General features: G+C 38.2%; 1 protein-coding gene across 2 annotated transcripts in view; it reads left to right on the plus strand.

Moving 5' to 3' along the window:
• Positions 1 to 24,203, plus strand: part of rtn4b (reticulon 4b) — a 57,097-nt gene that overhangs the window by 12,123 nt on the left and 20,771 nt on the right. Inside the window, exon 1 of one of the 2 annotated variants that reach the window (XM_055170647.2) lies at positions 9,195 to 9,352. The exons of the other annotated variant lie outside the window; for it this stretch is intronic. Within the exon in view, the coding sequence (XP_055026622.2) occupies positions 9,304 to 9,352 (49 nt within the window). The 5' untranslated portion in view covers positions 9,195 to 9,303. Of the gene's footprint in view, positions 1 to 9,194; positions 9,353 to 24,203 lie in introns of those variants that run through there. 2 annotated transcript variants of the gene reach the window in all.

Here is a 24,203-nt window from a genome sequence, read left to right on the forward strand (position 1 = left end):
GCGTTTGACCCCCAAAGCCTGGTTTGTTTGACAAGTGTGATCGCTCTGTTCCGCGCCCGGGCGCGGATTGGTTAATCGCGCCACGGCCGGGTTGCAGAGGTGGGCCGGAGCGCGGTTCACTTGGGCTCAGGCGCGGAAGGCTGTGGTGTGAGCGCATTCGCGCCTGAGCGCGATTCAAAAGCTAAAGACGTCAGCTGCGCGACCACTCACCTTCATCTGCCGCCATAAACCTTTTGATGCGCGCAGCGGGGTTACGTGAATGTCCGAGCTGCGCACGTGACAGATCAACTAAGCAATATGATGACATGTGAGAAGGCTGTCTGTAATTGCGCACCAAACGACTCCGAATAAAAAACACAGACTTATCATTACGGTGGGTTCCAGTGTTAAGAGAGAGCTTTACTCCCTGCTTTTTTCAAAACAATCGCATTTTAATGACGAAAGCGCGCCCGGACTCGGATCGATAAAAAGTACAGTGTGAGTGCGTGCACCTGGGGGAGTAGGGAGGGGTGACAATCGCGCTGGGGCATGGTTTGGTTTGGTTTGGATAATGTGAGTGCGCCCTAAGGATGTACTCACACTATCCAAACCAAACCGCGCTTGGGCAGGTTTGACCCCCAAAGCCTGGTTCGTTTTACTAGTGTGATCGCTCTGTACTGCTCCCAGGCGCGAATTGGTTAATCGCCCCTTGGCCGGGTTGCAGAGGTGGGCTGGAGAGCGGTTCACTTAGGCTCAGGCGTGGAAGGCGCAGTGTGATCGCACCAGAGCGCGTTTCAAAAGGACGGACGTCAATTGCGCAACCATTTACCTTATTCTGCCTTCGTTAAAACCTTCTGATGCGCTCAGCGGGGTTATGTGAATGTCTACGCTGCACACACGACAGATCAACTAAGCAATATGATGGCATGTAAGAGGGCTGTCTGTCATTGCGCACCAAACGACTTTGAATAAAAAAAACACAGACTTAACATTACGATGGGTTCCATTGTTAAAGGTGATACAGAGGATGTTTTCACCGACTGAGAATCCAAAGACTGTTACTGAGCAGTAATTTCAACTAGCATGTAGCAGTGTCGTTTAGTTGTTAATGTATTAATAAACCATGAATTTATGTGTTGAGTATGTGTAATGAAGGACTCTTCATTAGTTTATGATAGTACATGTGTTAACTCAGCATTACTTCATATTTATGTAAGAATTCGTTTAGATGAGTTCATTATGGTTCATGGACCATTATTATAAAGTGTTACCAATATAATTACAGTAATCTAATTATTTATTTTTCATAGAATAAAGCCTGATCGAGTTTAGGAGTCAGGATAGTAATAATATTGTGTTATTACAGTAACACTTTTAGATCGTATAGTATGTTTTAGAAAAGAAGCTCTTAATACTGCTGACAAGAGATGTTTGTGTTAAAAAATATTTTGTCTGTAATGTTGCTTAGTGTTTATTTTTTCTATTAAAAGAGAACAGAATATTTAAACAATGCTTAAAGCATTTGTGTGTAATTTAAAACTTAAGAGAATGACCTGATCAAAATCCATTAAAACAACTATTTCAAAAGCTAAAGTGATTTTCTTTTTTATGTATTAGTTAGTGATGCACCGATCTTTGAGAGGTGCATCAGTAATGATCTGTGGCAGACATTTTTGAAAGCTGAGCTGAGATTGAGTAACCTTGCCCGAATCACCAGATAGTGAGAGATCATTAGTAACTCTAATATATATACAAGTCTTCATAGTCAAGATATTCTTTAAAAAGGACATTTGAGTAAAGAATATTTATGCTTTAGTTCAGTGGTACTCAAATATAAACTTGAAAGGTCCACTAACCAAATTTCCTTTCCGTTCAAGGTCCAGAAAACGAATCGTCAAATTCCAAATAGAGAACTCCATCCCCAGTACTTTCGAACTATACTCAAAAAAACAACACTTTCAGTGTGAAAGGTGACACATATGAAGAGTTTGGTTCCAAAACGCGATAAACGCCATTTTTGAAAAAAATGAGTTACTGCCAAAATCAGTATTATATCAGGTCAGTAGTTAAAAGTAAATTCTTAATTTTACGCAAAATCCAATATCCGCCGTGTTATTCTGTCATCTTTTCTCCCTTTTTTCCCAAAATGCGATAAACGCCACTCCCCCCTTTTTTACAGAACGCAATAAATCCCACAGCGCACCATTCACGCAATGTAAACAAACATGGCGGCGCGCTGAGTACATGGAGTCCTAGTTTTCCTCATCTACTTTGTACTTTGTGATCAACAAACAAAACAAAATAATACTTTAATTGCATTGATAAACCTGTGATGGTTTTCTGTGATGGGAAAGAAACGTAAGCCATCAACATCTAATAATTTCCCTGTGAGGCACTCGGGAGACGGGTGCTTGTTCTCCCGACAGCATCAAGTTTCTCATGCTAACACGTTGTCCCCAGAGGATCTTATGAAAACTTTACATTATTTTACTCAAAGTCAACGAAAATCGAGCAGGACAAAAACATTTTACAGCTGATCGCTGTGAAAGACGTTAAGCGAAGACGTCAAGTAACCGCAATGACAGGGTTCTTAATATGACAAAGTAAGTGTTTTGATTAATGCCATTAATGTTTATATTTTTAATTAGTGTGTACAACTAGTCAACTAAATGAATATAACATGGCAAAGATGAATGCACATTTATATAGGCTATTGATTCAATAGATTTATAGCAATTTGAATAAAAACTTGTCATGGATTTATTGCATTTTGTGGAAAAAATAATCCGTTTTTATAATAAATCTTTGAAAATCAAGTTATGGATTTGAATTTTTTATGTTTTTATAACCTAAAGATGCTGTGTGAAAGTTTGTAACAGAAAATAGTTGTTTTCATCTTGTCACTTTCTTGGTATAGAAAACACGTTTTTACCAAAATTTGTCAAAATGGATTTATTGCGTTTTGGAACCAAACTCTTCATATGTTTCACCAGTTGTTTAAATTTGGGCATATAAGCTGTGAGGGTCAGGCGGAGGCGCTGATGTAAGTGTTCAGTGGTGAGTGTGGTGCGATATGCATTTCTCAACATGTTCAAGTTGAGAAGGCAGATACACAGCAGTATTTTCAGGGGAAAATTGTGAGAATTTGAAGGGCCATTTTCTGCAGGAGAGGAACACATGCTGCAGTAACCATCCTGTGACAGGGTCACAGTGAGATTCCTGCAGTGCTAGGTTTTCTTGGAGCTCAATTAGCTCTGTTTGGAGAGAAGTAGCACTGGCCCATGTGAAGACTTTGGGTTTTGGCTCAGTTTGGCTTTTGCACTTTTCTGATCCAACAGAAATGTCTCCAGCTCTTTCCGCAGTCCCCAAAACCGCTCCAGTACCCTGCCTTTACTTGGCCACCGGACAGTGTTGTGAAGAAGCAAATCATCAAATGTTGCATTCACCTCTATTAGAAATGAGTGCAACAAACAATGTTGCAGAGCAGAGGATGCTCTCAGAAAATGTACACGTTTCATGACTGTTGTCATTACTTCTGAGTACCTTTCTCCAAGGCTGGCACACAAAACCATCTGGTGATTTATGCAGTGGTATGCCATGAGTTCAGGGTGGTGAGCTGTCAAGCGTGACACTAATCCACTCTCTCTCCCAATCATACATGGCATTGTCCGGGTTTGTCTGTGGATTCATTTATAGCCTATGAAATGAATTTGGCTTTTTATACAAGAGCTGAGTTGTTCAAGCAAATCATCAGCAAGTATTTCAGTTTGTCTTGCAGCAGTGGAATCAGAACAGGGTATCTGGTTTATTTTCTTGATTATTTCATCCTTTTGAGTCCCTTCAAAGAGAGCAGTCAGCACTTCACTCATACACTCCTTGACTATTTCAGCATCAGAAAAGAGTTTCTTGTATTTTCCCAGGACCCATGCTACTCTTAGTGAGGCTTCTGTTGCCCGCTCCTGTTGTGTGGCTGATCTAACTATTACACTGCTTGTAGCTTCATAGGATGATTTCAGCTGGTTTATTTTTGTTGTCCTTAACTCTTTGTTTTCTGAGGGTAATTTTGTTCAAATATGCATGCTTGGTTTGATAGTGACGTTTCACATTAACACTTTTGATGATGTCATTGCAGATTAAACACATTGGTTTTCTGCTTCCACCGGAGAGCATAAATGCATATTTTTCCACTCAATTTTCTTATCAACGGGCAGCTTTGAACGAGCCAGTTTTACTTTTATTCAGCAAAAGAAATAAAGTCAATTACAGATATATGCACTGCTATTTGCATAATGAGTCTGCCTGTTCACTTGCGCACAACCGGCGCAACGTCATAGAATGTCTCTGAACTGGTTTACTCCCACTTTTGGGGGAAAATCAACAAGACCTTCCATTGACTTCCATTCAAAATAGCGGAACAAAGCAACGCTCATACACAGCCGGCAGGCGTAAATAACTTATGAAATCACTCAGATTAAACATGTTGAGTAATTATCTGTCCACCCTGCCTGCCATAGAGCCCGAAAGATACATTAACATATTTCATTTGGTCAATATAAAAACATGTCCCTTTCATTCTCACAGCGTCAAATTTGTGTAACAACGCTCCCTATTGGCCAGAGGTGTCTTACCCGGACATTTACTCGTACCTCATCGAGTCAACAGGGAAGCAAGTGAATGATGTTACTTCGTATTTGAAAGTTACTTCGTATTTATATATTATGTCTTTATATTTAGAGTACTGAGTGCACTTTTCCATACAACTAACCTTAGTGATATTTCCAGCAATCACTGGATGGCGTTGTTACACAAATTTGATGCTGGGAGAAGTCAATAGAAGGTCTGGTTTATTTTCCCCCAAAAAGGGGCGGTGACGAAATTTACAGTCAAGTTCCTGGATGTGCTGGTAGTCCGTATACGTGGCCCAGAGCACGTGACCGGTGGATAAATCTGGCTGCGTTTAGTGAGTGAGTGAGCGAGCGACATTGTTACAGTGATACTGATATAGCCTCTGCGATTGGACATGGATGAATCAAACCAAGTAGAAGTCTCAAAGATATATAGCGCGGAATCACGATTGGGTGCTGCACGGAAAACTCATTTGGATTATGATTAAAATAACAATTTATTTTGTTGTATGTGTGCAAAAATGTACATGTGATTTTTAAAATTTTTATTTTCAATGAATTTTACAAATTCATTCAACATTCCTCATTGAGGCATTAGGGGGCTGGTTCTTTATCTCCTCGGGTGTGAATCAGATCAATATTCATGACCATTGACCCTCCCTTGCATATTACCTTTACACAACAAAAAGTTCAACCTGAGAGAAAACTGCTTCATATGCTTTTAAATCACTCCCGCAGAAAATCTGTGCTACACACTGACCGGCTGATGCGGTTAAACACACAGCCACCGTCTAACAGATGGTGAGATAACTAATCATCATTCCTTTTTTTTATCCTGACGTTATGTTGTGTGTAACACTCCGAGCACGGGAAGCAACAAAGTGTCACTTACAGTTTCGTGGTGTGACATCTGCAGCCCAACTACAACTGGCGACAACAAACAGAAACAAATTTCCTTCACAAACAGTGACAAATCCCACAACCAGCTCTTCCTAAAATATGTGCGTGCATTGCTTTGGTAACTTATAAACAAGACTCTGTTTTCCCCGCACTCAATAACCAGCGATGCCCAGCAAGAAAAGCCGTGTGTGTGTGAGGAGGATAAGGCTACATGCCTCTATCCAAGTAAATATATAACTTAGACTGTGCATTTGTTGTGTTTTTGTATTGTTTTTACAACCACAAAACAGAAGAACAGGCACAAATCTTTTTTGGTCTAATAATATATATATTTAACTTTAACTTTAAGAAAGTGAAACAACCTCTTACTGAGTTAAGTAACTTAATGCAATTTATTTGTTAATATTAAGGAATTAAATACTGTTTTTGTCATTAATAATACATGTTATCTTAATCTATAAGCAGTAGTTATTTAACCTTATTAAAATGTTTACGTCATTACAAGTTTTTTAATATGAATATTATTATTGTATAACACTCCAAAATTTATGTTTTAGTTTCACTAATTTTTGGTATGTTTCTCAGTTAGTATAATGATATATTTTAAATATCGGCCTTATATCGGCCACACGGCTTCCTTCATATTGCCATGCTATCAAAAACCCTGGATCGGTCGACCTCTAGTTCCTTGGCGTTATTTCAGCAACTTTTACATTTTCTTTTTACTAACCATGCATAAACCTAATTTCCTTAAATACAAACATGTGCATACATGTTACTCACATATAATTGTAGCACAGTTTATGCTGTATACAGTGTTAAATCATATTAATGGCTAATATCACATAAGCAACTGATAAAAACAATTGTAAGAGCATGTTAAATCCTCTGCCAGTGTCACCAAACCCTCAGACCCCAGAGGGTTAATTAATATAGACTACATAATAAAATAAAGATGGTATATTATTTTTATTTGTTTATCAAATAATACATCAAACTGAGGAGAACAGCATTTGATTCATGCTAAAACTTTGTTCTTAATGCATTGCAGAGTTTTTAGTTGTCAAGCATACACTGGGTTGATTTTAATAACCTTAATATACTTAAAATATTCACACAGCAGTAGGAAATTTCAAGTATCATATCTGGACTCGGTATCGGCTGATCCTCAAAATTAAATTAATCTGATCGGGAGCACCAAAAATGTGATTCTGCCATTCCTAATTACAAGACAACATTTTGTAACTTCATTTCGTGGTAGAGAACATTAACAACGTTCCTTGATCTCAACCGACTGTTTCTTATTTGCAATTAACTTTAAGAAATTTGTCTATGATGCGTGTTTGTTATTCCCAAACCAACAGAGCGTGCACACAGCTTGTGTCTCTTGCGCAGCTCGGGTCTATTTTGCTACAGCGAACATATGCGTGAATAGAAACACACGAAGTGAAAGTGAAAGACACTGCTTTTAATCAGTGATGGTGACAGATGGAAACTAAACGTTTAAAAGTGTGATAACACTTCTTAAAAGTGTGGTTACACTTCATTAGATGCTGACAATTCTTGTTACCACAGGTTCTTACAGGGCAGAAATGCAAGTAACCTGTCAAAGCACCTGTCAAAAGTGTATCATGTACAGACTGAGAGAGATGCACTATTTGTTTAGCTCGCTCTATCATCTCTCCATGCCACACCTACATGAGGTATGCTAAGTGTTAACAAAGATTACTTGAACTCTGAAACTCATGCTGAATATATGTCATTCACTCCATTTAATACAAATTCTACATTTAATCTGTTTTCTACTTGCAAAATATTGCCGTTTCTTCTTCATGAAGCAATGTTAACCTAAAGGGGCCATGGCATGAAAATCTGATTTTTTTCATGTTTAAGTGCTATAATTGGGTCCCCAATGCTTCTATCAACCCAGAAGATGTGAAAAAGATCAACCCAGTAACTTAGTTTTGGTAAACCATTCTCTGCAAGCATGTGAAAAAATAGGTCATTGAAATTTGGCTCTCCTTATGATGTCATAAGGAGAACTTATTATTATAATACCACCCCTTAATCTGCACTATCCAACCACAGCACTGCCATTTAGTGCAGGTAGAGAGAGAGAAAATAATTCACAGCACAATATTGAGTTTCAATTGCAACAAACCACCATCATTGCGATCAGTGTTTGAATTTCATCAGCAAACCCAAAACGCCACATTTTTGCTCACACCCACAAAGTGTCAATTTTAACATGCTATAATAAATTATCTATTTGGTATTTTGAGCTAAAACTTCACATACGTACTCTGGGGACACCAAAGATTTATTTGACATCTTAAAGCCTGGTTCACACGGCAGGATAATTAGGCCGATTTTAGCCCCGGTTCCCCCCTTCCGACAATCTTAAGGATGCTCCGATTATCGTAAAATAATCTGATCAGATATTCCTGCCATGTGTGGTGTGTTAAGACTGCTTGCGTCTACTCGGAAGGACCTCGGGACCGCTCCGATCTCAAATCGGGGATATCCAACATGTTGGATTGTTTTGGGCCGATTTCTTCTCGTGTTTCGTGTCTCCCGGGGACAAACGAGCATGCAGCCTGTGGAATGGAACATGTAGCCAATCAGAAAGCGAGGTGAGGAGGCAGCGAGGAAGCACTGGGAAACAAAATCAAAACAACCGAATTTAAAACGAATTTGAGTTCATTTTGACAGCCCTATTAATAATACAAGTAACGTCGATGGGCATAACTACCTTAAAATCTGTGTAGTACGTAACAACATTTCTATGAGAAAAATCAACTCACCTCCATATCATGATGTAGCAAGTATAGTCCATGCTCGTGTTGTCTCCACTTCTTTGACCATCGCCTTTTCTTTTGATAACAGTTTTTTTCCGGTTAAAAACAAACTACAAACTATCGCCACTGCATCCTCTTCGTCCGCCATGATTGTTTACTCTGAAATCGAGAGAGATTTAGTGAGATTTCCTGTCTGACCTGGGAATGCTCGGGAGAAAAATTGGTTTGTGTGTGATGTGTTGATTTTGCCATGTGGCTGCGCACCACTCACTGTACGACCAAAACTGTTAGACCTGTGATGTTTTATCGCTGTGTGTGGGGTCTCTCAGGGTTGGAAAATCGGCCGACGATTTTAAATTCGTCCCGTCTGAACCAGCCTTAAAAAAGTCTTATGACATGGCCCCTTTAAATAATGCAATGTTAACTCCTAATTTGCTTCTTTTTTATTAAAATATAAGAAAGCACAAATAGAAATACTAGTAAAGTATCGGATCAATAAGCAGTATCAGTAATGGTAAAGGATGTTATACATGAAAATAACAAATGTGATATGCATCCATGTATCTGCTCTTCTGATTTCCCCTGGACTTTTTTTCTTCTATAAACACCATTAGATCTTTATTGAGCTGCTCCATTTATTAAAGTTCTGCTGATAAGCCGTTTTGAAACAACGTGCATTGTGAAATATGCTATATACCTGAGGTGAGATGTTGAACATTATATGAAAGAGATATAAAAGAGGACGCGTATTGTGTTGTAATTTAATTTTAATTAATTGTGAGTAAAGAGTATGTAGAGTATGGTAGAGGATAAAAGCTGAACTTTATTTATGCTAGCTCACTACGTTAAATATTAGTCAGCTGATCACATAATTGATCTATGTGATGAAGCGTCCCAGCGTTTCCTCCTCCCTTCTTTACTACTCCACCAGTCTCTCTAACCTCTAGCCTGCTGTCACTACTGACACTTTGTGCTTCTGCGTTCATATTCACACAGAAAATATGGATGAGATGAAGGACTGCCAGGCCTCTTCACACTGGAAACAGATGGGTAGAACAAACTCTCTTTATCTTACAGAAATTCACACATTGTGAGCGGTCGTATGATTGCTTCTGATGTATCAAATTGTGTCAGTAATGCTTTTGATAGCCAGTCATTTAAGGTTAGTGCTTGGCTGGTGCAGATTGACAACTGGTTATGATCAACTTACCGTTTGTTAGTAGAATCTGGCAGTTTGTTTGACTTAAGATCTGTTAGTTGAAATGAAATGTGATGGTTTTACAGCAACCTTTGATACTACAGAAATGTTAATGGTGGGAATAATCCGGTCAAAGGGTTTGGGTGCGGTGGGTCAAATGTAATAGTAGTTTAATGATTTGCTTTGTCTTGGTTTATCTTGCAAAATTGTCTGGCATAGAACAAAACTTTCCTAGAAACTGATTTAAAGAAAACTGGCCATCCTCCGTGATTATTTTGTGATGTTTTGTCTTTATGCATAAATGTCTAGGTAAAGGTTATTTTGTATCGTGGTTATGCTTTTGTTGTGTCACAATGACCTTTTACTGTCTTACTGAGGTCATTGTGTGATGGGTCAGGACAGTGATTTTAGACAGAGCTGCCACCTGTTTCTGCACATACCTGTCACTTTGCACTGCACATTATTCATCTGGATCACTGGGATTCCCATGTTTGTCATTATTGTTATGAGTGTGACATTTGTACACTGTAAAAACATACTGCCTTTGTTAAACCTACTGTTTAAATGGACAAGTGATGAGTTGACATAACTCTAACAATTATAACTAGTTTTATGAGTTACAGTAACATATGAAGAGTTTGGTTCCAAAACGCGATAAACGCCATTTTTGAAAAAAATTAGTTACTGCCAAAATCAGTATTATATCAATTCAGTAGTTAAAAGTAAATTCTTAATTTTACGCAAAAACCAATACCCGCCGTGATATTCTGTCATCTTTTCTCCCTTTTTTCCCAAAATGCGACAAACGCCACTCCTCCTTTTTTACAGAACGCAATAAATCCATTCCTGATATTACAGCCCACCAGTCACTCAATGTAAACAAACAATGCCGGCGCGCTGAGTACACGGAGTCCTAGTTTTCCTCATCTACTTTGTACTTTGTGATCAACAAACAAAACAAAATAATACTTTAATTGCATTAAACTTGTGATGCTAAACCTGTGATGGTTTTCTGTGATGGGAAAGAAACGTAAGCCATCAACATCTAATAATTTCCGCGAGAGGCACTCGGTTGCTTGTTCTCCAGACAGCATCAAGCTTCTCATGCTGAAACATTGAGTAAAATAATGTAATGTAAAGTTTTCATAAGATCCTCTGGGGTCAAAGTCAACGAAAATCGAGCGGGACCAAAACATTTTACAGCTGATCGCTGTGAAAATGTAAAGAGACGACGTCAAGTATAACCGCAGCAATGTAACAAAGTAAGTGTTTTGGTTAATTCCATTTAAGGTTTATTTTTTAATCATTGTATAGCACTAGGCAACTACATAAATATAAAATGGTAAAGATGAATGCACATTTATAAATTGATTTAATAGATTTATAGCATTTTGAAATAAAAAACTGTCATGGATTTATTGCATTTTGTGGAAAAAAGAATTCGTTTTTATAATAAATCTTTGAAAATCAAGTTATGGATTTGAATTTTTTATGTTTTTATAACCTAAAGATGCTATGTGAAAGTTTGTAAAAGAAAAAAGTGGTTTTCATCTTGTCACTTTCTTGGTATAGAAAACACGTTTTTACCGAAATTTGTCAAAATGGATTTATTGCGTTTTGGAACCAAACTCTTCATATAAACATATGTTGGTATGAAATAGTTTTTTACAGTCTAATTTACACAAAGTAGTTTTAGTGTGCCCTCCCTCCCCCAACTTTTGTTCCAGACTTTTGAAGAGGTGTCATTTAGCACTGAGAATAGACGTTTTGCGAGTAGACGTCAGTTACGTCACTGCAAGCTGCACGCGCAGTGCGGTGGCAGAGAAACAATGGAAATAAATTATACACGAGTGAGACAAGCAAGATAACTCACAAAAAAATGTCTTGTTGTAATGTTAAGTGTCAGAGTAGCAGTGCCAAAAAAAGATTGCCTTTATTTTTATAGAATAGACAACTTCCGTATTTATGACCGGAAATACGCAATCGTTGCGTAATCTACTTCCTTCGCAGTCAAGGCAATGTAAAAAGCCGTATCTGTTCCATTAATTCCCTGTTGATGGTGAAGTTAGAGAGAGGTGGATTTAGGCTATCCGGCGAAATTAAGGACCTAACTTCCCCATAAGAAAGGGGAGCACTTATGTATGCAGCAGACCATTCACTAAAGACGACTACATTTTAGGGCTCACTGGTCGCCGCTTGCAACCAAATGCTGTCTCTACCCATTTTTCTTGGAACGAGTTCATCCCGACATAAACATACGATCACAGACATTACCAGACAAAAATTTTAACTGATAATGATTTCACCCGGCTTACGTTATTATTGTTGCTACACACAAGACGTTCACTTGGACAACCATAGGCAGTAATTGAAGGTTATTGGTACCATAATGCTTCATTGAAAGCAGACTATAATGTTTTAGTAAGGAAGTCTATATCATCTACAGTTGTGTTCAAAATTATTCAACCCCCCAATGCTGTTAAGGGTTTTAGGGAATTTAGTGTACATTTGTAATTGTATTCAGAATGAAATCCTACAATGACTTCTTAAAGAACCATATGCAACTAAAATGACATCAATTGGTTTTGTAATATAGTAGTAAATGTTTCTTTTGTGAATTCTTCATTGACACAATTATTCAACCCCTTAAAGAACTACCACTCTGAAGAACAGAGGTTCATTGAAGTGTTTTCAATCAGGTATTGAAAACACCTGTGGATGTCAGGGAACAGCAATAAAGCCTAATAAGCACCAATTAGGCAGCTTTAAAATGACTGTGATACTCAACTCCTTCTAAACATTTACTGGTGTGGTTACAAACATGGTGAAGTCAAAAGAATGGTCCAGGAAGACAAGAGAAGAGGTGATTAATCTTCACAGGAAGGGCAATGGCTATAAGAAGATTGCAAAGATGTTAAACATACCAAGAGACACCATAGGAAGCATCATTCGCAAATTCAAGGCAAAGGGCACTGTTGAAACACTTCCTGGTCGTGGCAGAAAAAAGATGCTAACTGCGACTGCTGTGCGCTATCTGAAGCGTAGAGTGGCAAAAAGTCCCCGTGTGACTGCTGAGGAACTGAGAAAAGATTTGTCAGATGTGGGTACTGAAGTTTCTGCTCAGACAATACGGCGCACCCTGCGTACTGAAGGCCTCCATGCCAGAACTCCCAGGCGCACCCCCTTGCTGTCTCCAAAGAATAAGAAGAGTCGACTGCAGTATGCCAAAAGTCATGTGGACAAACCACAGAAGTTTTAAGATAGTGTTCTGTGGACTGATGAAACAAAATTAGAACTGTTTGGGCCCATGGATCAACACTATGTTTGGAGGAGGAAAAACAAGGCCTATGAAGAAAAGAACACCTTGCCTACTGTGAAGCATGGTGGGGGGTCAATCATGCTTTAGGGCTGTTTTGCTTCTGCAGGTACAGGGAAACTTCAGCGTGTGCAAGGTACCATGAATTCTCTTCAGTACCAGAAGATATTGGATGACAATGTGTTGCAGTCCGTCACAAACCTGAGGCTTGGGAGACGTTGGACCTTTCAACAGGACAATGATCCCAAGCATACCTCCAAATCCACTAGAGCATGGTTGCAGAAAAAAGGCTGGAACATTTTGAAGTGGCCATCGCAGTCACCAGACTTAAATCCGATTGAGAACCTCTGGTGGGACTTAAAGAAAGCAGTTGCAGTGCGCAAGCCTAAGAATGTGACTGAACTGGAGGCTTTTGCCCATGATGAATGGGCGAAGATACCCGTAGATCGCTGCAAGACACTTGTGTCAAGCTATGCTTCACGTTTAAAAGCTGTTTTAACTGTAAAAGGATGTTGTACTAAGTACTAAGATTGAATGTCACTTGGGGGTTGAATAAAACTGATAATGATTTGAGCACAGAAAAGACATTTGTGGTTATTTCATTATTAATGTTATGTTATATTTGTCTGACCTACACATGCCTCTTTGATGTAATTGTAAGCAGGATGACTGAATGATCAAAATCAATGTCAAACCGGCCAAAACAATCAATTTCAGTTGGGGTTGAATAATTTTGAACACAACTGTACTATACATACATTATGTGTAAGTGGACACGCTAATAATCTGTCGTTTTAGTTAACAGTTCAGTAACAGTTAGACTCGCTCTCTACTTACATAGAAATTTATGACAAATTCTTCATGGAAAAAGTTTTCCTCCATTAGTCATGTCACATCAGCAAATGTAATATTTGGCAAATCCGTTAACGAAGTTGTGTAGACTCTTTGATCCATTTTAAACTTGCCCGGGTTTATGTTTTTCTAGTGTGTTGACGCTTGACAGGAACTCCGCTTTCACGACGATTACCATTTGAAGAAAAATGTAGGTGTTTATGGTTGCAACAAACCATTGAATTAACAGACTGGAGTGATGAAATGATCTGGAAATCTATTAATAATAGAATAGAAAATAATTAGAGAAGATGTCTGGTGTTCTGTTGAAGACTGTTCACTTTGTGTTTCTTATAGCGTTTTCATCACATTATCTTTAGAATTTATTTAGATTTAAGATTTGAGTGTAAAATGTCTATCGTCGATTTTAATGCTTGGATCAATGATGATGTGTATTGCTGTCGATAATGTCTTGTCAGTAAATCATGTTAGCACTAGGTCAATACATGTTGCACTATTGTTGGTCTGTGCCACTGATCTGTGGTCTGTGCGGAGACACTGTCAGTTGACCAATAAGAGCAGAGTAGGCTCTTTTAAGGTTTAAGATGCTTTCTGAATTACTTTTTTCATTACTAGAATCTTTTCTTTAATTATAAGGGGAAACACCCACATTTCTAACAATTTTCTTAGAATTTGTCACGAGAAGCAATTCTTTGGGCAAAAATTTTACATGAATACGGGCCCTGAAGTTTAGACTGAAATGTTTCGCAATATCTTAAAGATCTTTTAATCTGAAGGTGCATGCAAACATGTTTAAAATTCCTTTGTAGACAAAGTATCATAAAATCATGCCAACTGGAGGTCTGCATTCCCAGGATAAAATTTTAGCAGCAGACGAAACTCTGGTGTTGTAGGGGGGAAACCATCCATTTGGCCCAAATGGCGGAAACCAAACAGCATGGTGAAGGATTCTTGCACGTTTTTTTCCGTCGCTTGATGACGTTTTAGCATTATCTAATTAAGGTAGTTTTATCTGGTTCCAAAAGATAAAATCTTGGTGTATATAATGCGAATCTAATTGATTATTACTTTTAACACTTAAAGAATTTGGATGGATGTTTGTTTATTCTGGTTTAAAACTAGTATTACAGTCATTCATTTGGTTCTCAAACAATAGCTTTTTATAATCATAGTTATAAATGTACATTTAGAGTATTATTGAGATGATCAGAAGTTGAGACAGTCAGATAACACTTACATGTTACTCTAAACGGAAATACCTATTTTTGCCTCTACGTTTCTAAGGGCACACTCAAACTATCCAAACCAAACTGCGCCTGGGCGCGTTTGACCCCCAAAAGCCTGCTTTGTTTGACTAGTGTGATTGCTCTGGTTAATCGCGCCCTGGCCAGCTTGCAGACGTGGGCTCAAGCACGGTTCATTGGGGCTCAGGCGTGGAACAGGCAATGTGATCGCAAATCGCAGCAAAGCACGATTCAAAAGGAGAGACGTCAATTGGCACCCACTCACCCTTATCTGCCCTCATAAAAACCTTCTGAACAGGGTTACATGAATGTCTGAGCTGCACAAAGAACAGATCAACTAAGCAATGTGATTGCATGTGAGAGTGCTGTGTGTCATCACGCAGCAAACAATGCCAAATGAAAACACAAACTTAACATTACGATGGGTTCCAGTGTTAAGAGCAGTGGCGGCTGGTCAAAGTTGGCCAGAAAAGAAAGCTACTTTAACATGTTACTAAAAAGTTAAATATATAGTGCAAATTAATACAAAATCAAATCATTTAGTTGTATGAATCATTTCACTGTTAGTCATGTTATCATTTATTTAAAAAAATAGGTCAGTAAATGTGTTAAAAGCATGTGACTTGAGGCTGAGCTTTAATTGGCTAGTTTCAGATCCACCGTGCTGTGCCCCAAACCCTCCCACTTTTGTTGATTGGATCGTTCTCATAACTGTGTTGCAGATTGACATGTAACTGCTAGATACAGTACTGATCAGTGGAAGCAAGTGAAATATCTTGAGATGAAAATATATGATTATTTATTGAAGAATAAATAAAGGATTAAGGAGCTTGGACCAGATTGAGCAGCAAGAAGTGGTTGCAGTCGAGCTTACACTAGCCCTGTCCCAATATCCGCACTTTCACCCTTGTGCCCCTCTATCCGTGTTCTCGCTAAAGCCTGGAATACACTGCAGGATTTTTGCCCTCCTATAAGATTATTACCTTATCGCACTGCAACATGGATCGTTTAAACTCAGGTACAACAAGCATGTAGACTGTACGATGATGACACAATGATATCTTTGGACGCAAGACCTGGAAAACGGCCGTCTTTGAACCTCTTTCTTTGTACGACATAGGACCACGATCACAGAAATCGCGACGATTGTTTTACAATGGCAATCTTTCGTATGGGACAGCCAATAATCGCGCAGTGTATTCCGGGCTTTAGGGGTGCAAGACCGTAGGGTGTCCCGATCCTATAATGTTATTGTCCAGGGGTGATCATAAGCGCACTTAATGCACGCCTTTCGCAAGTGCTCATCAGACCGCACTTTGCTATAGGCTATTACCCAGAATCCTTGTAGTGTCGTGATGTTTTGAACAGCTAACCAAGAAGTGACGTAGATAGTGACGTGTGCAAAACTGTCTCTGTTCTGCTCTTCACAGCTTCGGGCCCTTGCGCACTTATTCTGCTAAGTGCACTTTCAACAAGTGTCCACTTGTCCACGTGGAAGACCTTAGGGCGTAGTGTGAATTAGAGTTCTCAACGGGTCAGGCCAGCCCGACAAACCCGACAGGACCCAGGTTCGTGTCATAAATATAAGCAAATTAGTTGGGTCGGGTCGGACCTCAGGCTTAATCTTTTACGCTCCGTGAAAAAAACTATTAAAGGTAAGGTAACAGATTTGATCCTGAAACATTTTTAGTTATGCTGGTTAAAAGTCTCCTCACATCCTGATAGCAATCACTGTGTTAAGTTGTTTAAATGTCTTTGTAGAAATTTATGTCATCTGTGAAAGGCGTAGGACCAAAAAATGTTCAACCAATCATAGATTTCGGAACCTCGCTAAGACAGTGTTGCTTGTTTTTGCAGCACAACCGACGCTACAGCACAACCTATACATTCAACTTGGCAACACAACCATTTCTCCTTCCAAAACTGCAAGAAACCTTTGTGTAGTGATGACTTTCTCTTATAACATTGCAAAGACAGGGCTATCATGTCGTTTTGCCCTATACAATGAGAAAGATATGGCCATATCTTACAGAGCATGCTGCACAACTTCTGAATCAGGCCCTTGTAATCTCCGGGCTGGACTACTGCAATGCTCTTCTTGCTGACCTTCCTGTGTGGTCTATTAAACCTCTTCAATTAGTTCAGAACACAGCTGCTTGGCATATCTTCCTGGAGCCCAAAAGGGCTCATTTAATGCCGCTCTTTATCTCTCTCCACTGGCTACCAATTGAAGCATGTATCAGTTACAAGTCGCTACTACTCACTCACTGAACTTTAACTGGGACCAAACACAGAGTAAAGATTAAAAAAACTATTGCCTAATGTTATCACCTGCTCGGCCCTCCTAAGGTTTCTGAGGAGGAGGGTGTCAAGTAAGCTAAGTAGTATGAAGCCCAGACAGGCATTAGGGAGATGGCTGACGCAGTCTCATCCCAGTCTCCTCTTACTACCTTACTCAATCGTTTTTTGATGACGTTCGGTGGGTATCGATTTGTAGTGTTTAGCCCACTGGTCAGGGGCGGGACTCTAGTTCATGTAAAAGATTCAGTGCACCGACCTCCAAAAATATGCGCTGACCAGTGACTTATCCTAGTTATCCCTAAACCAAACTGTGAAGAGTCTGTCACAGGGGAGACGTTGTACCTTCAATACCTAAACCAGGGCTGTACACTAACTTTTTTTGCACAAGGCTACAGAGGTTGAAAGTTTTGTAGCACAGGCCAAACTGTTGTAGTATAGAACTTCATCATTATCATTAAGTAATGAAGTTCATCACTTACATTAAGTTCCCGTACAGAGCATTAAAAAACTATTTATTACAAAAAATATTTTAGACAAGTTTTTCTTTAATTTGCATATAATTAAAGCATCCAGAAATGACACCTCTTACACCTCAACACTACACATAAAAATAGAATAGATCTGTGGGTGCAGACATGACTAAATAAAAGCTTTTAATAAAACATTACATTTATAAACTAGCAAGCAAACCTATACTATGAAACTCCTTTGAGAATAATACTTTTTTTAGTTTATATTAATGCGTTTACCTTTTAAAATGCATTACTTTTGGCACGTTTATGCCTTTCATTTTGCACTACGCCACCGTTTTCGCCCCTCATAAACTGAGTCGTTCATAAATGCTGAAGACCCTGTTTTAGTTTGAGAACTCCGGGGTTGCGCTGCAGTGTAAATGAACATTGCATTATTCAGGTAAATGGAGGTTTGCAATGGAGGTTTTGCCAAAAATAGTAAACATGTACCAACTAGCTATTATAAACGCTATATCAGATTGTTTTAACATGTATCCTTATAGATAATGTCTGTTTTATATTTGTGTTTGAGTATTGTTGGGTTTGAATATTGTTGTTATGTTGTTTATGTTTTGTTTAAATGTAGTTAGCTTATTATGAAAGAGACTGTAATTTCAAACGCCATATATGGAGTTGTAAAGGCCAATAAGAAGGGAGAATTGTAATGGGTCAGACATTATTTTCGAGTTTAAGTTTTGTTTGCTACTTTAAAATGAATTTGGTTTCATATCATTTGTCTCTTAATTTTAATCGATGTTTTGTTAATACGTTTTGTGAATGTAAATTAATAAAAACAAATAAATCAATGTCATATTAATATTTAATGCTCGTTTAGTTGATTGCGCTTTTTGCTATTTCTGTGTTGCTTTGGGAGGACGTGCGCGCCACCCTTTTTTGTCACACTTTTTTGTCGGAGAACGCGTGTGAGGGAACACACACACACGCACTGAACAGCGACAGGTAAGGGAAGATAAGTTATTTGTTTTTTCTGAAGAATACAGTGAGTTCGTACGAAAATTTTCAAATCATAAATATGAACTGGGAACAATGAACTATTATAAATATAACAGCGTGAATTGGCTGAAGAGTAACTCCCTACATTAAAGCAATAAGCATTTCTGTAGGCTAAAGCTATACTTCACCTCTTATTATGTTTGATTGAAGTTTGCATTTGCTGAAATTAATTTTTTCTTCAAGTTCGCTACTGTTTAGTACTGTTAACTTGAATGCTTCCTTTTTAAATCAAGACCTTTCTGTTTGGTTTATAACATCATCATTAACCTATTAATCATATTAATATGTTGTAGGGGGGAGCTAGAACAATATAAGACTTTCCCAAACACATTTAAATAGGTTCAAAAATAGTGTCTGTTGTAGTTGCCGGCAAAGGATCCAGGTATGAATTTTTGTCAATATTGCACACCCTTAGGCTGCATAAATGCGTAAAAGTAAGCTATTATTAGAGTAATAAGTTCTTTTACACTTATGCGCATGCCCAGTTACGTGATTGGTCATGTTTCATACGTTTATTGTCGTGTATAGTGTGGATGAAGATTCTTATCAAAACGCAAATGCTCTAATGTAAACAGGGCCTCAGCCAAGTGCAGAAAGTTCTGAAGTTAATGTAAAAATGTAAAACTTAATTTATTCAGAAAAGTAGATAGAATTTTGTAAATTGTGAAGAATTTTAAATATAGCCCACATACCTTAAAGTCTGAGCAATATGGCTGCTTGGTGAGAAGTGCACTAGGTATGACTTTGCAAAGGTGGTCCTGATTAGGGGCTTCAGCTGCTGCCATTCCTGATGGACCAAGTCACTCTGATATCCACCACTTTGTCAGTAAAGCTGCAGAGAGAAAGATTATGGGAGAAAATATGGTATGAGAACATTTAGATATCAGAAAATTGCTGAAATTTAGATTTGTTTTTGGTAGATTAATAAAACACAACACCTAATAACTTATCTGCCCTCACTTTCTAAAAAGCTTTTCAAATTGTTGGAGAAGAGACTGAACCTCTGCCCTGACATAGTCCAGTAATGCTGCTTGACACTCTGGCCATGCATCATGGTTGAATATCTTGAAACATTCAACTACACCTTTCCCTGACTGATTCAGCAAACAACTGAAGCATGATTTCATTTCTTCTACTGCAATGTCAACCGTTGCTTGCCATGAAAACTACTGAAAGCATGACCAGTCAAGGGAATTCGCACTCTGAAAAATGTTAACACCAATAGCAAAATACATTTGCCATTGTATTAAGATTAATTTAGTTTGTAAATCTCTTATTTGCTATTGTATTACACCTGAAAAGTAACAGTTCCTCCCTCACACGTGGATGCTTAGAAAAGTTTCTAACATCCCTCCTGGATTAGGCCTCAACTTCATTCCTTTCAATTCAGACACTGTTCTCTGTAGCTCAGCAGAGGCCTTGGGTAAGATCAAGTCATTTCCCTGTAGGATACGGCTTAGGCTCCCTATTTTTACAAATAAATCCGTCATAAAGTTGCAAAAGGTGCAGGAATCTGCACGCTCCATTTCACGCTTGATCTGAAAAAAATTATATTTTTAGAAATTGTAAAAAAGGATTTTCATGAAAAATGTTAAAAAAAGGATTGAGCAGCCCAATTTGAAATATACTACTTTGTTAGCTCTGCCTTTCATTTCAGTAGAGGCCGAGAAGATTCAGACAAGCTGCTCATGTGTTGTAGGATTGAAGCATACGGTGTCTGTCCTGCTCATTCTGTTTACCGATTTAAGATGTGCATGTAATGCACGCTCAGCATGAGGAATCCAGCGTGTGCCTTTGACATTTGCTAATAATGTGAGTGAGAGAACCTTGCGGAACGAAAGAAACGGTCCCATGCAGACCTGTAGTGCCAACATATGATTTCTTTCTTATCAAAATATTTTTAAAACTTATAACTTGGACTGAATAATAAAAGAAAGGCAGCCAATTAAGAGTCAAGAATAGATGTGAGCTCCTCCTATATTGTTATCTTTGTTGCCGACTGATTTAGCTTTTTGGCCAAAATGAGTCTGTCGCAGATATATCTGTATCTGCGTATATGGTGCAAATATTCCGACCATATGATAGTTTTTTTACAGAACAAAGTAAAATGCTTGTAAATGATGTAAGTAGTTGTTTGTCCATCAGACAGCGCTCCATTGTTTGCTACTGGCGACATGGGTCACTCACTGTAGTGACACTAGCCAACACTTCAGTCAGTTTAGGCGGAAGAAGTCTAGCGGTGTCTTCACAACATTAACATCTAATATTAGGATGCATTTTGGTCGATCACATTATATAAAGACAAGAGAAAGACATTCCTTAATTAATCCTTTTTTTAATTTTACCTCCAAATTTAGTCCTAAAATTGTCGGCGTTTACTGTATTCCTTAAACAAAACTCACAGCTGCAGTTCACAAAAGGCTATCGAAATGTCCACCCTGCCAGACTGGCTGTCTTTAGGGTTGTGCCGATAGATGATGGTAACGTGCATCGACGATCGTCAGACATATCGCCAATAGCAAGCTTTCATGATGATAGTTGGCGATGATCATTATAGTTTCACATTAATATGCGCATTGCATGCTTTTCCTCACATGAGAGGGTTTGTTGACTTGATCGCGAGAGAGCTTTTAACGGGCACGGATTCCTTCTGGATTTAATGCGCATGACTTGGATTATTCCTAGCACATTAGCTTGTAATTCCTTGCACTTGAAGAGGTTGTTAGGAGCGCAGGGGTGTAAAACCAGCGAGTCATGACAGTGTTGCCCTTGATTCTTTTTTGTCCAACAATCAAGTGACTTGTCATAAATGAATAAAAATGAACAAATAAATAAATGCCCAATTTACTGCCCCGCCCCCGATACTATCGTATATCGTCGATCTTACAGGCTGACAATAGGACGGTCTCAAAATAGGGCATATTGCCCAACACTTTCTGTCTTAAATAGAGAAATAATTCCTTCCTTGATTCGCGTTGTTTTACAAAATTCTTTGTACATCCTGAAGTATAAAAACTAGGGGTGTCCTCGACTAAGGATTTACATATTCGAATCAGAATTGTCGAATCTTTCCATAGTCGACCGATAGTCGAATCATCTATGTGTGTGTGCATGGGTTGGGAGGGGGCCAGACCAGGTACAAATTGATAATTTTTATTTTCTTTCACAAGCAGCACACATAAACAACTTTCTGATAAAGTGACCAAACACTGTCTTTCAAGTGATGAACGAAGACAAAACAGATGATGCATTTATATATTTTTAAGGTAAAATGTAAGGCAACATTTGTTTAATTATTCCTCATAACATTTTAAAGCCACGATCTACAGAACATCACACAAAAAACATTTTGATAACTAAACCTAAAAAAATAACAAAGGTGATCGTGCCTTGGAAACCCCAGCTACAATTTAGTATTTTTATTTAATTTGGAGATTAAGCGCGTCAAAGCTGTAATGACAAAAAAAAATGACACATGACATATAATTTATGATTGTTACTGTAAATGATAAAAACTAAGCTTTATATACAATTCCTTAAATGTTAATTTATAACAAGAAAAACACTGAAATTAATGGTTTTATAGACACTACGCATTATTATTTAGCACAGAAATACCTGCTTGCTTGCTTTGACATTGATCATCTCAGTATTCACTTTAGATACAGAAAGACCTGATGATATTATTTATTTCAGTAATCTCTTTTCTATCATTTGAAAGTGAACACCGACCATAATATTAAATCACAAGAAAGACTGTCGTGTCAGGCATAAATATAGTTTCGGTGCAGATATTTCCGTGTAACATCACTGAAATCTAAAAAACGGCTTACCTGTTTTGTAGTTTAACTTTTGACAAGATAACCACTCTGTTTTAAATACATTTTAAAACTTATACCCGTCGAAAAACATCCGTTGTTTAATGTTTAGTTTGAACTTCTAAATATGAGATGCAGAGCACCTAGCACGTTTGGCTAAATTGCATGCGCAAACATGGCCAGCATGCAATAGCGCAACATCGATAGAACGAAAAACAATCCAAAATATACAGACTTAAATTATATCATAATTTACGTTTATAATAAATACATTTTTTTAATAAAATAAGGTCAGAAGTAACAAAGTGCAAAACAAATGTGCAAAATGCCTCAAGTGCACGGAAACAAAACACAAGCCAAATAGATCAATCAGATAACCCAGAGTGATTTATAAATAAAATAAAGAAATTACTACAAAACGAAAGTATTGCCAGAATTGCCAGCTTTGTCTTTTAAATGTAGAAACAAAGATGCAATGGTTTATTAACACAGAAACCTCTTATGGACGTGTAGCCCCAACACAGGGGTTGTTAGTTGGATTTAACACATTTTAAAAATATTTATTGAAAACTGCTACATCACATATTATTTTCAGCATTATAAAAATATGCTGTATATTAATATATTGGGAGAAAGCTGTTATATGTGAAATCAGATAATGTGTGCACCCATATACGGCCAAAATTGAATGATCCTCATTTCATAACACATCTGCGACTATTCGACTGTGAGATTGGTAGTCAATCAGGCTTCACCTATCGATGCATCGAATCTTCGACTATTCGGGGTCACCCCTAATAAAAACCAGTGGTGTCCACACAGAGTCTAAGAATTTGAATTTTTATTATGTATTTTTTTTTTGTATGTTTACATTTTAAACAATGATGAAACAAATTAACAAGTAAAAAAAGTTTTGAAAAGTAGCCCTCCAGTTTTAGGCTATGCATTGTGGTAGCCCTTTCTCACAGTAAGTATGTATAATCAGAAAAGCAGTATAAAACAATTACGTTCTCTCCTGTTTCCACACACCCACGCACACACACAGCTGTGACTGGACATCAAAAAAACCACGTATGGTAGGTTTTTCAGGTAAAGAAGCTGATCAAGAGGTTGTCATTGAAAGGACCGATCATATTTGTCATGATGTCAGGTCACCGGAGTATGTGTGTGTGTGCACGAAACATAGCCAGCTATAGAGTTGTTGTCCAGATTTGAGGTAGCAGTGCTAGATTTGTCTTCTGTGTTTTGTCATTTTCTGATTGGTCAACTTCAAGTGCATCGCTGTTCACCCGCACCAACACTATGAATTTATACAGACAGCTCCCAAACTTTTTTGACATGTTTAAAAATTATTGTGAGGTCGTAAGGTGCTAGCCGTGACCATACGAGCATCAATGATTTGCTCCCGAGAGAGAAAAAAGCACATGCGAGCTCTAAAAATGCAAGAAAAGTGGGCAGATCCCAATAGAGATAGAGGGGACGAACTAAGCTCGTACCAAGCATGTGGTGAGATGTAACAAGGGCGTGGTGAGCTTGAACCTGCTTACGTCACAAGTTATTTTTTAGACCCAACATCCAATAGGAAACTTCAACTGCAGTAGCCACCGTACAACCTGAAGAGGGCAGCACTCAGACCAGTTTTTACA

This window comes from Misgurnus anguillicaudatus, chromosome 11, assembly GCF_027580225.2.
Source record: "Misgurnus anguillicaudatus chromosome 11, ASM2758022v2, whole genome shotgun sequence".
In the NCBI taxonomy this organism is placed as follows: domain Eukaryota; kingdom Metazoa; phylum Chordata; class Actinopteri; order Cypriniformes; family Cobitidae; genus Misgurnus; species Misgurnus anguillicaudatus.